At 40.4% G+C, this 16063-nt stretch overlaps 1 protein-coding gene across 3 annotated transcripts in view; it reads right to left on the reverse strand.

Moving 5' to 3' along the window:
* Positions 1–1080: 1080 nt before the first annotated feature.
* PUM3 (pumilio RNA binding family member 3) overlaps positions 1081–16063 on the reverse strand; it is a 43324-nt gene continuing 28341 nt past the window's right edge. For 2 of the 3 annotated variants that reach the window (XM_007121609.4, XM_055087160.1), the window contains exons 14-18: positions 13206–13348; positions 12335–12557; positions 10586–10673; positions 8149–8239; positions 1086–4350 (exon numbers count right to left, since the gene is read on the reverse strand). In XM_007121609.4, the coding sequence (XP_007121671.2) occupies positions 4218–4350; positions 8149–8239; positions 10586–10673; positions 12335–12557; positions 13206–13348 (678 nt within the window). In that variant the 3' untranslated portion in view covers positions 1086–4217. Of the gene's footprint in view, positions 4351–8148; positions 8240–10585; positions 10674–12334; positions 12558–13205; positions 13349–16063 lie in introns of all 3 variants that reach the window. The other variant, XM_055087161.1, reaches the window with a different exon arrangement.

The raw sequence follows: 16063 nt of genomic DNA on the forward strand, positions 1-16063 counted from the left end.
AGAGGCCGCAACAGGGGGAGGCCCGCATACCACAAAAAAAAAAAAAAAAAAAAAAAAAAAAAAAAAAAAAAAAGAAAATACATCCTCCATTCAGCCAGGTAGGTTGTTCTCAATTTGGTTAAAACCATTTGTTGATTTCTGCTAAGAATAAATTAAAATGGTAGAAAGTCAAAACAAAGAAAGAAACAGGAGAGAAGCCATCAGTGAGTGAACAACAACAAATATCTGGAAAAAGAGGAAGCCACGGAGAAAGTTATCAGGGCCAAGAAAGCTGAGTATCACGTATAAGCAGAGGAACAAGTTAATTCTCACTATGATCTATAGAAAATCCCAGCAAGTAGAGGTGCTAAGTACTGGGGAAAGCTGGAGTGAGGCCTAGGATGGAAAACAGGGTGATTGGCTGAAACTGGTTGACTACCACTCCACACATTGGCAGAAGGCTGAGAGTTTATTTTGTGGACTCAGAGTGGTTCGATTTCTTCAGACAAAGGGGTCCCAGGTATAAGAGAACATGAGGGAGAGGTGCTGTACTCAAAGCAGGTGGGTTAATGAAAATCTGCACACAGTGTTGAGCAACCAGAATTTTGGCTGCCAGGTGGATTTCCCTCTAGAGGCACAGAATGGCCCAGACACAAGGCCTATGGATCCTGACATCTGGAGGACTCCAGTGAAACAGGAGCATCCATACCTCGTCACCTGTGTAATGAGCAGTCAACAGTCCAGAAGGGCCTGCCCCCTTTCTGATCAGTTTTAAGTGTCTTAAGTATATAAAGGAGAGCCAAAGATCTCTCCCAGAAAGTCTCAAACATGAGAGACCAAAATAAACAAAAAGTGCAGACACAAGAAAAGAGAGAAAGCAAGGTAAAACAAACAAACAAAAAAGACAACATTCCCAGGGATTTAAGAGATACTTCATTCAAGAAACAAGAAAAGAACACGTCAATGGAAGGGCTGACAGAGAAAGTGGAGGAAATATCTCACCCAGAAAGCAAAACAAAGAGCCAAAGAATTGAAAAAGAAAATTAGAGGCTCAAATCAGCATTCGAAATCTGCAAAACAGGAGTTTCAACGAGAAAGAATAGAGAAAATAGGGTTGGAGGAGGAGGGGGTTGGGGAGACGATACAGATACAGCCCTCAAATGGAAGGGCTTCATGTCTCCGACTAAAATCCTCAAGTACTCAGCACGAAGAATAAAGAGCAGACACACATGACACATAGCAATGCACATGATCCTGAAATACAAGGAGGCTGGGGATAAAAAAAGTCCTGAAACCTTTCAGAGAAACCCCTCACAACCCCCCAGAAAAGGCCACATATAAAAGACTGAGAGTAAGAATGGCATTAGACTTCCACAGTAACTCTGCAAGCCAAAGAAAATATTGACCAATGTCTTCAAAATTCCAAGGCAAAATTAATTTCAAACTAGAATTCTATATCCAGCTAAACTAGGTGTCCAGGTGTGAAAGGGTAGAATAGACATTCAGACTTTAAAATTTTACCTCATATGCATTCTTTCTCAGGATGCTACTAGAGATTGTGCCCCGTTCAAAAGAGGATGTTGAGCAAGAAAATGAAATGCATGGGATCCTGGAATGGGCTTTCCATAGGAGACATGAAGGGAAGGGATGAGGATGGCTGTGCTGCGGGTTCTTAGGACACTCAGAAAGCCAGGTGGCTCCAGCAGAGGTGTCTGCTAGTTGACCTGATGTACTGGATAGTGTGGAAGTCAGTATTCACTGACAGGTCAGCACAATTTTGGCTGCAAGTTTCTAAAGATTCAGCTCAAAATGGCCTAAATGATAAATGAAAGTTAATTCTCTCACAAAACAGGAAGTTCAGGGGTAGGGCAGCTCCAGGAGTTGATTTATTCAGCAGTTCAACATCAAAGTTTCAGATTCTTTCAACCTTTTGCTCAGCCATCCTCAGTATGCTTTCTGCATATACTAAAGTCAGCCAGCAGGAAAGGGACTCTGTTCCTTGTAGGTGTGAGACCAAAGGAACCTCTCCCAGGAATATACTTCTCTTCTGAGGTCCACTGGCCAGGCTCCTTCCTAAATCCATCACTGACTTAAGGAAAGGGCCCCTGGGATTAGTTCATACCAGTATTCTTTTGCATGAACCACACAAGGGAAATGTCTGTATGGCCTGGTGGAGTAAGGGTTGAAGCTGTTAAAATTTCAGCACATCTATGACCTACTGGAGGCACACTAGATGGGACATACTGGAGCCATCAGGAAAGGGGTCCACCCCACAATAACATGGGAGCCTTGCCAGGCTGAAAAAAGAGGAAAATGCCTACTGGAGACGAGTGTATGCAATTCTGATGGACAATTTGAGAAAAATTAACTATAGGAATGTAGGAAAGTAAGCAAATAAAAATGAGGCAATTTATTAATTCCGGGAAAAAAAATGGTATAGGAAATGTCATGACAGCTCACTACTTCCTTCAGTATTTAACAACTGACGTCAACATAATCATATAAACTGAACACCAATTTATCAAAGATGATGCAATTCTACTGGGAAAATGGAAAGAAAAGAAGTAGGGAGACAGTGGTGGTGAAGAGTCTCAATCTGTATTTTTCCATAACAGGAAGTTAAAAGAAAATGCCTAAAACGGATAGATTTTTTTTTTAACCCACAAAAATCACATATTTAAAAACTTAGCAGAGCTAAAAAGAACTGAAAGTCGTTGCTTCTGGGGAGGACAAGGCAGGGGTGTGGAGGAGTGGGGCAGAAGAAGGATTGCTTCTTTTGTTATATGCTTCATAATATTCTAACTTTCAAAACCACGGATGTTATTTTTTTAGTCTTACAGATGGAACAAACAGCAGAATTTCTGTCCCCCTCTCTTTCCAAATGGGCCCTTTATATGGAAAACAAACACACAATATATCAGTCAAACAAAAGCAAGCTCTTCCCCATTGTCTCCCACACCACCCCCAGTTCCCCCAAGGGTCCCACCTCTACCCTTAGACCTGCCTGGCTGGGTCATTGGTGGCGGGGGCGGAGCGAGGGTAGGGGGAGAATCCACGCCAAAAGAGAATTACAGGCATCGGCTCTTTTGCTCCTGCAGGGTTCAATGCACCTGCAGGAGAGGGCAGCAGGTAACGTGCTGGCAGCTCATACGTTGGGAGTAGTCCTGGGACCCAGCAGTCTGGTAGGAAAGGCACAGCCATTCTCCTGAGGTGCAACTGCAGTGACAGACCTGAGTGGGTGTCCTGTTACAGCAGGCTACTTAGAGAAAGCCCCAAGGCTCGGTTTCGAAAGCAGTCAGGTATTCATAGGCAGGGCTACATGAGCCTGGCTATGAATTCTTCCAAGGTCTACCAATCCTTCCAAGCTTTGTTGCTTGGAAGCCAAGTGTAGTTTTAAAATTCAAACATCCTACTTGTACTTAAATTCCAACTTCTGCACTATTAACGAATTTGCATATCCTTCTAACTCAAACCCTGTAGGCCTCAACTACTTTAGGGAAAGTCCAAAGAGAGAAAGTTTCACTACAAGGACCTATTTACTTGGAAGGCCCAGTTTCAAACACAGGAAGATTTCCCCTGTGACAATGACCTTAACATTGCTACCCACTATGATCCCCTAATTCATCCAGCACATTTCCTCCTACAAATCTTAACTTCCTGGAGTGGTTTGTTTCAAACAAAATCTAACATGGCACCCAATCCATAAGGCAGCTAGGAATGCAGCTGTCCTGGATGTAGAGTATCCCCATCTCTGTACCCAACAAGCCTCAAGCCTTCCTGAAGTTCAGTTGAAAACCATTGACTGCCACCTCACTGCTCCCACCAAGGACTCCCTGTGGCTCTTCTTTACCACATCCTGCCTTCCTCTGAAGCAGGAAATGCTCAGGTTCCTCCTCCTCCATGAAGCCCTCTCAGACTACCGTTCACTGAAGATGTCTCCTCGCCTGAATCAATGCACGCAACTACTTTATATAAATTTGGTTGGTCCCACTGTGTATGACTGTTAAGCCTTTTACATTGTGATTTGCTTACTATTCAATATGAGAAAAGAGAAGGCTGAGATTTTTTTCTTAAAAAGGCCATTTTTAGAAATCATTTTATAAATAGATTCTTATACAAAGAAGAAACACATATACAAAGCACCCAAATTACCACTAAGATGGACCCTAGCCCTTCTTTTCTGTACTGGGAAAACAGAAGAGGAAAAATGACTCCAACTTGTTCTTAACTGTTTCTACCTAGGCAGTCAATTTTTCAAGTAGCATTTCTATTCCTTTGCTGGTGTTTTTGTTTTTTTCCAATGTGGGAATAAGGCTTTTCAATCCAGCTTTGACTTTATTTGCAACATCTTGATCACAGCTCTGGAGAAGGCTGAAGAGAGAAGACAAAAATTAACAAACAAAAAATTAAATTTCATAAAAAACCCTTAGATTGTCTGCAAATACTACCTTCGCACACAGTACAAAAAATTCATTGACTTGTGAGACATTGACTTGTGAGACAAGTTGTGTAACTATAAATACTATACTATACTATAAATACTTTTTTTTCCCCATTGATCAGACGAATGTTGGGGGCTAGTAGCCTATATTCTAAAACCACATAATTGGTCCTGCTTTCACTAACACCCTGCCTTAAAATTGTTTACTACATTTATTCTACCTTTCCTTCTCCACCTAGAAAAGCTCAGGAGCAAGGACCCTGTGCTTTATTTATCTCACAGCACCACGTACACAGAGCAGACAGTCAAGAAATGCTCACTGAGTGACTGAATTAACATGTGTGAATAGGTATACATGGAGGAAAGGTGGGGAGCATGAAAGGCAAGCAGTTAATGAAGGGCCTTCTTACTGAACTCTATTGCCAGAACATTGAGTGAAGGGGTAAAGAGCTTTACCTTGGAGCTTAACTGCCCAGATGTGAAACCTGCCTCTGCCACTCAGTAACTATACAACCAAGAGCACATGCTATTTAAATTCTCAAAGACTCAGTTTCCTGGCCTGCAGAATGGGAACAAAAGAACCCGTCTTCTTCACAGGGTTGTGTTTTGAGGCTCACATGATCCCGTATCTGAAGCACCTAGCCAGAGCCTGGCTCCTAGTTAACCACTCGATCAGTGTGAGTCATTCAACAAAATGAGGTCAGCTCTGCTCTCTGAGACCTTGCTGGCGTACTTTGTCACAGGTGAGCAGAGCTCTGCAGACTGGCAACAAGTAGGCCCCTTTCTCTAAATAGGGGCCAAGTCACAGGCACTCAACCACCAAACTCCAGGGCCGAATTTCCTATTCTCCCCCAACTTGCTCATGACCACGTTTAAATGCTGACCACTGAAACACAACCCAGAAAGAAATCACTTGGCATGTTTGAAAGACCCTGGTCCCAATAATTTCCATCATGTCCACAGAGAGGAGGACATGCTTGTGGAAGACAAGCAACAAGTACTGCTTGCCACCTGCAAAGCTGAAAAGTAAAGTGCCCTCTCAATAGACTTGTGACTCATAGGTGTTCGTATTTTATAAACCTTGGCTAAACACACAGTCACACAGTGCATAATAGTGATACAAGTTAATATTTACTGAACACACGCATTAAACATAATGCTAAGCATTATGTATGCATCATCCCATTTAGTTCTCATAACAACCTAGGATTATTATTAATCTCCTTTTACATCCAAGAAAATTAAGGCTCAGAAAAGCTGAATAATTTGCCTAAGGCCACACAGTGAGCTGGGACTGGAACCCAGGCAGTCTGTCTAGAGCTCATACATTTAAATGCTAGGGAATTATGCTTCCCTGAGTTATTTTTCAGACTGCATACAAGGCTGATTTTTTCACCCAGAATGACACTTTGTCACTTACTCTAAAAAAGATTTAGCAAAACAAACAAACACGCACACACATACATACTGCACGAGTTTTAAAGAAAAATATAAAGGAAAGAATTTTGCCAAACAAGCACATGACAATATTCTAAAGCCAAATAAAAATAATTATTATATTAATCACTTATTAATTGATCTCCAGTTTCACTTCCCTTTAGAACCTCAGATACTTCATGTTCAGATATTTCATATTCCCGTTTTAAGGAATATTCCATAATAAACCTACAGTATCCTTCTCATGTTTGAAATCCACCCAAGGGGAGCTCTGATTGATGAGCAATCTTTAAAAATTAATTTTGTTGAGATTTTTGCATCTATGTTCATCAGTGATACTGGCCTGTAGTTTTATTTTTTTGTGACAACTTTGTCTGGTTTTGGTATCAGGGTGATGGTGGCCTCCTAGGATGACTTTGGAAATGTACCTCCCTCTGCTACATTTTGGAAGAGTTTGAGAAGGATAGGTGTTAGCTCTTCTCTAAATGTCTGATAGAATTTGCCTGTGAAGCCATCTGGTCCTGGACTTTTGTTTGTTGGAAGATTTTTAATCACAGTCTCAATTTTAGTGCTTGTGACCGGTCTGTTTATATTTTCTATTTCTTCCTGGTTCTGTGGTACATATACAATGGACTATTACTCAGCCATAAAAAGAAACGAAATTGAGTTATTTGTAGTGAGGTGGATGGACCTAGAGTCTGTCATACAGACTGAAGTAAGTCAGAAAGAGAAAAGCAAATACTGTATGCTAACACATATATATGGAATCTAAAAAAAAAAAATGCTCTGATAAACCTAGGAGCAGGCAAATACTGTATACTAACACATATATATGGAATCTAAAAAAAAAAAAATGCTCTGATAAACCTAGGAGCAGGACAGGAATAAAGACGCAGACATAGAGAATGGACTTGAAGACATGGGGAGGGGGAAAGGTAAGCTGGGACGAAGTGAGAGAGTAGCACTGACATATATACACTACCAAATATAAAATAGATAGCTAGTGGGAAGCAGCTGCACAGCACAGGGAGATCAGCTTGGTGCTTTGTGACCACCTAGAGGGGTGGGAGAGGGAGGGTGGGAGAGGGAGGGTGGGAAGGAGATGCAAGAGGGAAGGGATATGGGGATATATGTATACATATAGCTGTATAACAAAGTGAATCAGCAACTATACTCCAATTAAGATGTTTAAAAAAAATTAATTTTATGGCATTGCCAGAATTTTTAGTTAATTGAGTGTAATGAAAGAATGTGTCAGTAGGTGTTAACATTCCAAATGCCCAGTAAAGAAATTCTTGTCAAAAAAGTTCATGTTTCAGCTAATGGACTCCGGCTGTTCAACATCAACTGGAAAAAATTAGCTAATTTTAATGAGAAATCAACTAGTGATCTGTATCACCCATATATTTGGAGATACTGATATACCTAAAAATAATGAATGCCCGTTTGGAATGTATGTATTTGTGGGTATATGTGTATCAAATCAAAATATATACTGAAGAAATGCCTACAACATTTATAAACATATACAAATTAAATTGCAAAGTAACTTGCATGTGAAATACTGTGCGAAATTCAAGCTGAGACTGGTAACTGTTTTTCCAAATCTCGGTAACACAGCAGGGTGAAAAAAATCAACAGTGATTACTTCACAACAACACACAAATCTATATTAAAATGAATATCCTTAATAAAAGGGTTTTATCTGGGACTAGAATAGATGGAAATTTCAATGACCTGTAAATTATAAACTCAACCTATGTCCAAACAATATACAAGTTAAGCATATGTCTCAATTCACAAATCATCAGTTTTCCATCATTTTAATTAGAAACAGAGATTAATTAGCATGTAGACTTTAATGGCAAATGCTCCTCGAATCCTTTTAGAATAGCTGAAAACAAAGTCAGTAAAGTCAGTCACGATTTGAAAAACAACTCTGTCAGTTTTTACAGGAACAAAACTAATCCATTAAAAAAGAATACAAGTAAACTTTGGTCAAAACCATAAATGTGGTGAAACAATCAAATAATGCCTTGTGAATGCCATAATTTTATGATGCCTGCCATCCAAAAGAGGGCATATGAAAAAAACTGTAAGCACTGATGGAAAGAGTTACATTTGCTCTCTAATATTTGGTATACTTGTCAAGACCAAGAGTAACTGACAGGAATACTGGACTATTGGAAACAGACATTAGAACTGAGAAGTAAGTGTGAAGGAAGCATGTTTTGCACTCACGGGCATTGAGGATGAGGGCCCTGAGCAGAAAAGGCACACATTCTACATACCTAGAAAGAATAATGGCTCCTCGATTGACACTAGCCCAGGACTTCAGGTTCTTCATACCAACAAGCTCTACGAGTGTTTTTGCAAAACAACCTGTAAAATAAACTTAATGAGGATCATATACCAAGATTTAAACTCCCAATCTCTGTCTCTACTACCCTTAAAGCTGGAAACATGTTTTAATGAGAAAGCTAATAAAGAGTTCTCACCCAGTATCACTTACCACTAAAAATTCTAGCTCAGCTTTATGTAATGCGTTTTTAATACAGCCATTTCTCTCAACTCTGACCCAAATCCTCAGCTATGTTTAGCAGTAATTACTCAAGAGAAACAATGACTTCTTATAAAATGCTCGCTTGGTCATGTCTGCATTTCTTTGTACCATTTAATGATTTAACCCTGACCTGAAAATTATTCAGGAAGTAAATGTTTGACAGCAGCACCTCGTGTTTGGTTAAAATCAAGTTTCCCCTCATGGAAAATGCTCACTCAGAAGGTGCCATGAACACAATTAACGGTCAAATGACTATTCTGGCTTACACCTGGCAATTTCTCTCTACAATACTAAACATTCATTCACCCATCAAAAATATGATTCATCTTTTGTTATTATAGCACATCTGATTCCCAAGGTCTCAGAGTGTATTATCTTATTCACTGTGCCATCTAAGTGTTAACTAACTCTTGGACAAAGGAGAAATTCTGAAGACTAGGATCTGGTACAGATGGAGCGGGGGACAACCTATCTTAAAGGCAAACATCTTGGGTAGGTAGCACGTAAAATTCAAAGATACCCAAATATGAGGAGCCTTTAAAAGCCAAGTGGCCTATGACTATTTTACTCGTCGTGGCACATGCTCAAGAGGGACAGGAGTCAGCTGCTGAGGCCGACAATGTTTTCCAAAGGTGACCACAACAATATCTCCTGTCTGTGTATGCTTCTAGAATAGTGCCACTCCCTCATCTAAAAGTGGAACTGATGTCTTCTCCTTTCGAACTGGGTGGGCCTTTGTGACTGACTTAATCAAGAGAGTACGGTACAACTGCCCTTAAATAACTTCTGAGGCTAAATCATGAAAGTACCATGCACCTACTCTGTCCTCCTAAAACTCAACCACTATATTGTGAGGAAACCCAACAGCCTAGGGAGAGGAACCAAGGCTGCTGGACTTAGCCACTTCCAGTCATTGTGCAAGTAGATAATCCAACGCCAAGCCAAGCAGCCCCAGATGACTCAGAGCAGAGCTTCTGAGCTCCACCAAACACCGACCAAATGACTGTTGTTTTGAAAACTAAGTTTTGAGGTGGCTTGTTACACAGCAACAGATAACCAAGACAGCTAGCCACTCATTTGGTGCTACATGAAAATGACAAATACATCAAGTTCAAACAGATGTGTTTTAGGGTTGCCAGGGCAATTTAAATGAGGAGAAAAGTCACTAGAAAATTGCTTGGATTTTAAAAGCAAGACAACTTTTCTGACATAAACTCAGCTCAACTATGCACCAACTTTTTAATAATAAAAAGATAATTCAATACATTATTTTTTCTTCAAAATTTATTACCAGAAGCTTCCTCTTTTATAAAAAATTTACAGTGAGAAATAGGCCCATGCCTCTGTTCTTAAAGGTAGAGTGAGAAGTGACAGTTCTACTACTATACTGATTGCCTCACAAGCCATTAGAACTGCAACTTGCCTCAAGACATAAATTCATGATCTGTCACTTTTTTCAGACACAGTAATAGAAAGCCCAGACTGTTTTAACTCAGTGGGAGGAAGCCTCTTTAGTGGCTAAAATACCAGATGGAGTTTGAATTTAGAAAGAGAAGGTCTGGTCAAAGACAGGACTGAGAGGGGAATGATACGCAAATCTTCACTCATCAATAAATAAAAGATGCTGTCCTCCTCTTGAGAGCTGAGTTTCTACAGAGCAGCTGTAAGGTTTATGAAAAACCAGGAAGTGCCAAGGACTGGCTTGCTCTTTGGTCATATATCTTTCAATGCCAAATAAGCACCAGTTCAAAATTCTCTGATGAGGATAATTTTCTTCTGCTCATCCTTTCCTCAAAACTAAAGATAAATATGCTTTTCAAGTGGGATGATGATACTCAAAAACTGGCCCTCCTACTCTGCTCTCACCATCCTCAAAGAATAAAATGGCATGTTAGTATGTTGGACAAGCCCATTTTGAAGTCTGAAGTAGCAGAGGAGGGAAGAGAGAAAGGGAGGGAGGGTGGGAAAGGGAAAGAAAATGAAAGGATTCTAGGAGACAAATTTCCAGGGGGAAAAACCATTATTTGCAACCACTAAATCATTTCTTACTCACAAACTCAACAGACTTTCATTTGAACTTAAATGGCCAGCATAAAGTTCAGGGATGCCAGACATTACTGAAATTCCACATCCAATACAAGAAAAGGTCAAGTTGCACAGCCTACCTTCTCGTCCACTTTCTTTCATCTTTTTATCTTGCTCTATTAACCACTTCAGAACTAGATGTCCTGCCGGATGTTCTGCAACGTGAAGCTGTGAGGGGTCAAGAACATATTAATTAAAAAGTTGTTTTCAACCACTCTATATCACCACATACGGATAAAGTCTCAGGCGAGCTGAAAGTTCCAAAAGGCTTAAAAGGTCTTTATCTACAATGATTACTACACCTGGAGGGAGGAGAGATGTACTCCAACCCTGACTGAAATGAAGATGGTTATTCAAGATAACACGGCCACTGAGGCAGCTCACATTCAACTTCATGAGCTCCAGTTTGAACAGCTCTACCACCAGGCTCATCTTAAGATCATGCTAACCACCTTCCAGATTGTCATACGCAATTCTGAGAGCAAAGAAACCGATGGGACAGAACACTACAGCAGAAACATTAAAACCTAATGCTGAATGATGTTTAAATCATCGTTTAAGGTGATGCCCGAGGAGCACTACCCGAGGAGCAGGCCAAGAAAGCATCTTTCAGCTTAATCTCACTCCTTTTCAAGGGCCATACCAACTGTTCGCACAGAGATCCCCTACGACCTCTCCTTGTCCAGTGCGGGAGACAATAGGCCCTGTGTCCTTACAGAGGAACTTTCATTACACATGCATCGTCCCAATTTGTTAACAGGATCTGCCCTGTGAGGGCAGGAGCCAGGGTGTCTAAGATCCGTGGCCCATTTCTTTCCCCATCTCCTGTGTCAGAAAACAGTGGGCTCCCCATCCACGTGGGTTCATCAGGAGCTCACAACCCAGTGCGGGGTGAGGGCCTGGCAGGATCTGGCTTCCGCTTTCCTCTTCTCTTTGCTCACTGATTTCCAGCCCCCTGAACCTCCTGTTCTCAAACATGCCGAGCTTCTTCCTTCCTCCAAGGCGGCCGCACATGCTCTTCTCTCAGCCTAGAATCTTCTTTCTTCACTCAGCTACCAGTCCTTTGGGTCTCAGCTTAGCTTTCACTGCCTCAGGAAGCCCTCCTAGGACAGGTTGGCTCCCATTTGTATATAATCCCATAGAACCTGGCGTTTTCCTAAACAGCACGTATCTCTATTCTACAATAAATAATCATTTGTGTGCATATTTATTTAAGTATTGTGTTTCCCCAAATGGTATTCTCTTTTTGGGGGGTGGGGGTGGGGGGTGTTGACCACTGCCTAGCACATATCCAGTGCATGAACCAAGAAACTTAAGATACAAGGCAGAATAACACAAGGCCCAAATAACATAGGCAGGAGCTACCAGAAAGAGCAAAAACTTTCTGATTGAGAGGGAATTAAGGAAGACTTCACGGAGAAGGATTCCGAGGACCTGGAAGGATTAATAAGGCTTTCTACAGGAAGGGTGCAGGAAAATGGAAACATAAGCAGCACTTGAGGTTGAGAAAAGAAGTACATACAAATGAAAGAAGTGCAAAAGTCCACAGCAAATTCAAAACAAAATTAAGAACACAGAATATGCTGGAAAGACAGCCTGGGTCAATCATGGACAGCATTAAGAGGATTTTGTTTTTACTCTGCAGGTATGTGGAGTCATCAGAAGACAATGAGCGTTAACAGCACTGCTTTGAATTCGCAATTTCCAAATGTACTGTGGGTATGAGGTAAGTTCATTATCACTAAAATTCTCTTTATAGCAATGTTCCCAGTGATTGGAGTTTTTGCAGCCACTGTGGTTTTCCCGCCTGTCTCATGATAGCACAGTACCTCTCCATCCTTGCCACCAGGATGCAGCTCTGCCGCTGCCAAACTGGCGACGGCATTCATGGCGGGCTGAACATCTCCAATGGCAGCTCCCAGGATGTCAGCCACAAGCACACACGCAGACTTATCCAGCACCACCTCTTGGGCGTGTCCTTGCAGGTAGCTTAGCAAAGCTGGAGAAATGGATTCTAAGAGCTCTCGCTGGCGGATCTCTGTATCTTTCTTACTGTGGTAACATGTTGAATGAAGAATTAAGGTAAGATAAATAGCAAAGGAAATATGGTGTTCTATTATCACAGAAATCTCTAAGGGCTTATAACAGTTTGTGCCACGCTCTGTTGTCTAATTTCTGTTGTGCATGTAAATAAGCAGTTTGAGGGTGGGACACCTGTCTTTCATCTTTGTGTCCCCAGGATCTGAACAGTGCCTGGCACAGAATGAGCACTCAATAAGTGAAGCTTGCCTTGTGTAATACAAAAAAAAAAAAACCCAAACCAATAACGACAATAACAAAATATCTTACAACACATGTTTAGACTACTTTATGGATTCTGCTCCCTAAAGTACTTGATCAAGTGGTACCAGTTGCTTCAAACATAAAGCAAAACACACATCCAAGTGCCTACTATGTGCTGGGCCTCAGAGGCGCTCTTTTGGCATGATGCTTTCATTTCCTTTTCAGGATAAAAACTTTAAGAATCTGCCAAAACTATAGGCTTAAAAATGGAATTCACCTTTGGAGTTTTAGAGAGGGAGGGAGAGTGAGAGGTGTACACATGTGAGTAGATTTATGGAAGCACATGCCACTCAAAATGAATGAACAATCAGAGCAGAGGAATAAAGGGCCCAAGCCCTTTATTCTACTGTCCCTCACCTGTGTGCGTTACCGTCTCCTTTCTGCAGAACTGCAATGATCTCTCTTACCGTGTGTGCGGGATCTCTGGGGCTTAGTAAATACAACAGGACCTTCCTTCCATATTTGTCATTTACTATGTTAGGCAAGGAATTAATAATTTCCTGTAAAATTATAGAAACAAAAAGTGAATCTATATGCTTAAAATAAACTATGATTGGAATCTGAAGGGTAAAGAAGGATACATAACTTTTCCCCAACGTACTTAATGAAAAATGTACAGCTAGTTCTGAAGTCGTCTCGTTAAAGCACAAAGAAATTTACACTCGGAATACAGAACTGCCTCTCTACTGGGACTAGCATTACTGAACAATCCATTTATATTTAACCGACCAAGCTCAAGGACTTAAAAAATATATATCTAAAGGAGTTATCTCATTCATTATAACCAGTATTTCTTAGGCCACTATTACTAGGGACATTGCTTGCTGGGGCCACTGAGCAGATACAGTTAATTTGCAGCTGCACTTAAATGCAGCAGCAGCACTGATGACGACCATTCTTATTAGAATTTCCCTAATGAGATGTATGTGAAGGGAGATAAAGAAACTCTGTTAAATAGAACAAGTGGATAAAGGCTTTTAAAGTTAGGTTACTTACTCATGGCAAATGAAGGCTGTTTAAGTATCACATCGAAAATAAAAAGAGTGGGGAGGGAAATAAATGCAGAAAGACTCCATGGAGCAGTTACAAATAATTGCATTCTATGACATTTCCAATCAACTTAACAAGAACAGTAACCTCCTTTTCTAGTTGTTTGATTAAGGAACAAAGGCAATGTCATCCCCACCCCAAGTGAGCTCCTGTGTAGATTTGGTGATATTTGCAAAGACAGAAAAGTCACTGTTTAAAAATTCGTTTATTCTACGTATGCAACAGAAAAATCATTAGTCTTTCCCTCTCTAACATTCCTATCTCTTATAACAAACCTAATATTCAAAGCCATGTGTGTCTGAACACCAGAGATTCTTCAGAACTGGCTGGGGCCACAGAAAGAATTCAGTCCAACCACCCAGCTTTACAGATGAGGGGCCCAGAAAGGGGGGAGGTAGCCTGCAGGAGGACGTGAGAGTGTCAGTGCAAGGGCTCTCACTAGTTCTGCTCCTCTGACTTCAACTCTAGTCTCGTTCAAAGAAAACATACACCCCATTCTTAAGGAAAGGAATTCTCCAGGAGATGATATACTCAGATCTGCTATTCTCTTAAGTGCTTACTGATTACAACGAGACTAGTAATTTCAGTGCAGGAAAAAAAAGAAAAAGAAAACAAGCTAGAAAATAGGTGCAACAGATCTAACCACCTCAAAATGAATATAAATTTTAACCACTCAGAAAAAAATGAGTTAAAATTTCAGTACTAAAGGGGAAGACAGAAAAAAAATGTACATCACTTCATGGGGATGGAAGCTCTTTTGCAATTTCAAGGTAAACATGTCCCAAAGTAGACTCAACGTATGTACTTTTGAAAAAGAGGCATTTAGTGCCACAAAAATGGGCTACCTTTTTTTTTTTGGCCTACTTTTAGTGTGGCTTTATTTAAGGTTTAACCAACTCATAAAAGAAGATAAATGCTTTAATCAGTTTAAAGAAGAGACTGAGAATGATACATAGCTTAGGCCAATTTGTACAATCATTAAAAAAACCTCCACAACTTGCCTGTCCTTAAAAAACCCTCTGGGGTATTACACCTTTAAAACACTTGCTTTAAAAAAAAAAAAAGGAGGGGGGAGGAGTATGCAGTGAAGAACTATAAATGGCTCCTATTTATTTTTAATTAACTTTTTTTTTCTTGGCCTAGGAGGAAAAGGGGTGGCATGAAGCCAGCAATGTAGTCCTCAATGTACTTGATCTTCTCTGTGGGCTCTACACTTAAGGACTAGTGCACCGTATCTGGCTTGGGCAGAAATGGTTTCGCCTTAACACAAGATGCATATAAAATCCATGCAAAAGTACTACTCAAGGACTAGTGCCCAAATTCACTGAACTTTTACTACCTTTCAGTCTGTAATTAAGGAATTTAGAATCTACACTTATGTTGGTCTAAGATTCTTAAAAGAGTGCAATGTTTATAAACTAACAATCATATGAAACTAAAAAATGTTTACTTAAAAATGTGATATCATTTAATTCTCCCCCAACTCCCCCTTATTCCTGGTTTCCTACCATCAAAAACATTCATCTTAGAAAAAATAAAACAGTATGAGTGATGCTATTTTATGGAGTACTAATTCATTTCTCTTTAACCTGGGTCACACACAGAGAAGAGAAATTTCTAGATGATCACCTGGAGAACACTGAGTGTCAAAACACCTGGATGATCGCCCAGAGAACACTGAGTGTCAAAACACGTAGAGATAGGGACGAGGCAGCTACAGAGCAGTTGATTTGTGCTGAATTTGGTCTTTGGGTTCAAGCTGTATAACCTTTGGAAAATCCTTTAACCTCTCTATACATCAATTCCCTTATCTGCAAAAGGAAATGATACACCTGCCCGACCTGTGGGCCACTACCAGGAGCAAATCAGAAAATTCACTCTGTAAACTGGAAACTGCTATAAAGTAATTATCTTCATATGGAAAACACCCATCAATATACAGCATCTTTAACTATGGAGATTAAATAAAGCTGATGGGAGTCATGAGTTTGGCATCCTCAAAAGAGAAAGAACCCCAACAATGAAGGTTCAAATGTAAAGGTTTTCAATTCACTTTCCCTCTTACTTAGAGAAAATCACAAGAAGGACCACTGTTGTAATATCTTCCCCTTATGCTTTACTCTAAAGCAGGTATGTAAACAGAAGAAAAGTGCAGGAAGAACAAA

This window comes from Physeter macrocephalus, chromosome 9 (assembly GCF_002837175.3).
Source record: "Physeter macrocephalus isolate SW-GA chromosome 9, ASM283717v5, whole genome shotgun sequence".
In the NCBI taxonomy this organism is placed as follows: domain Eukaryota; kingdom Metazoa; phylum Chordata; class Mammalia; order Artiodactyla; family Physeteridae; genus Physeter; species Physeter macrocephalus.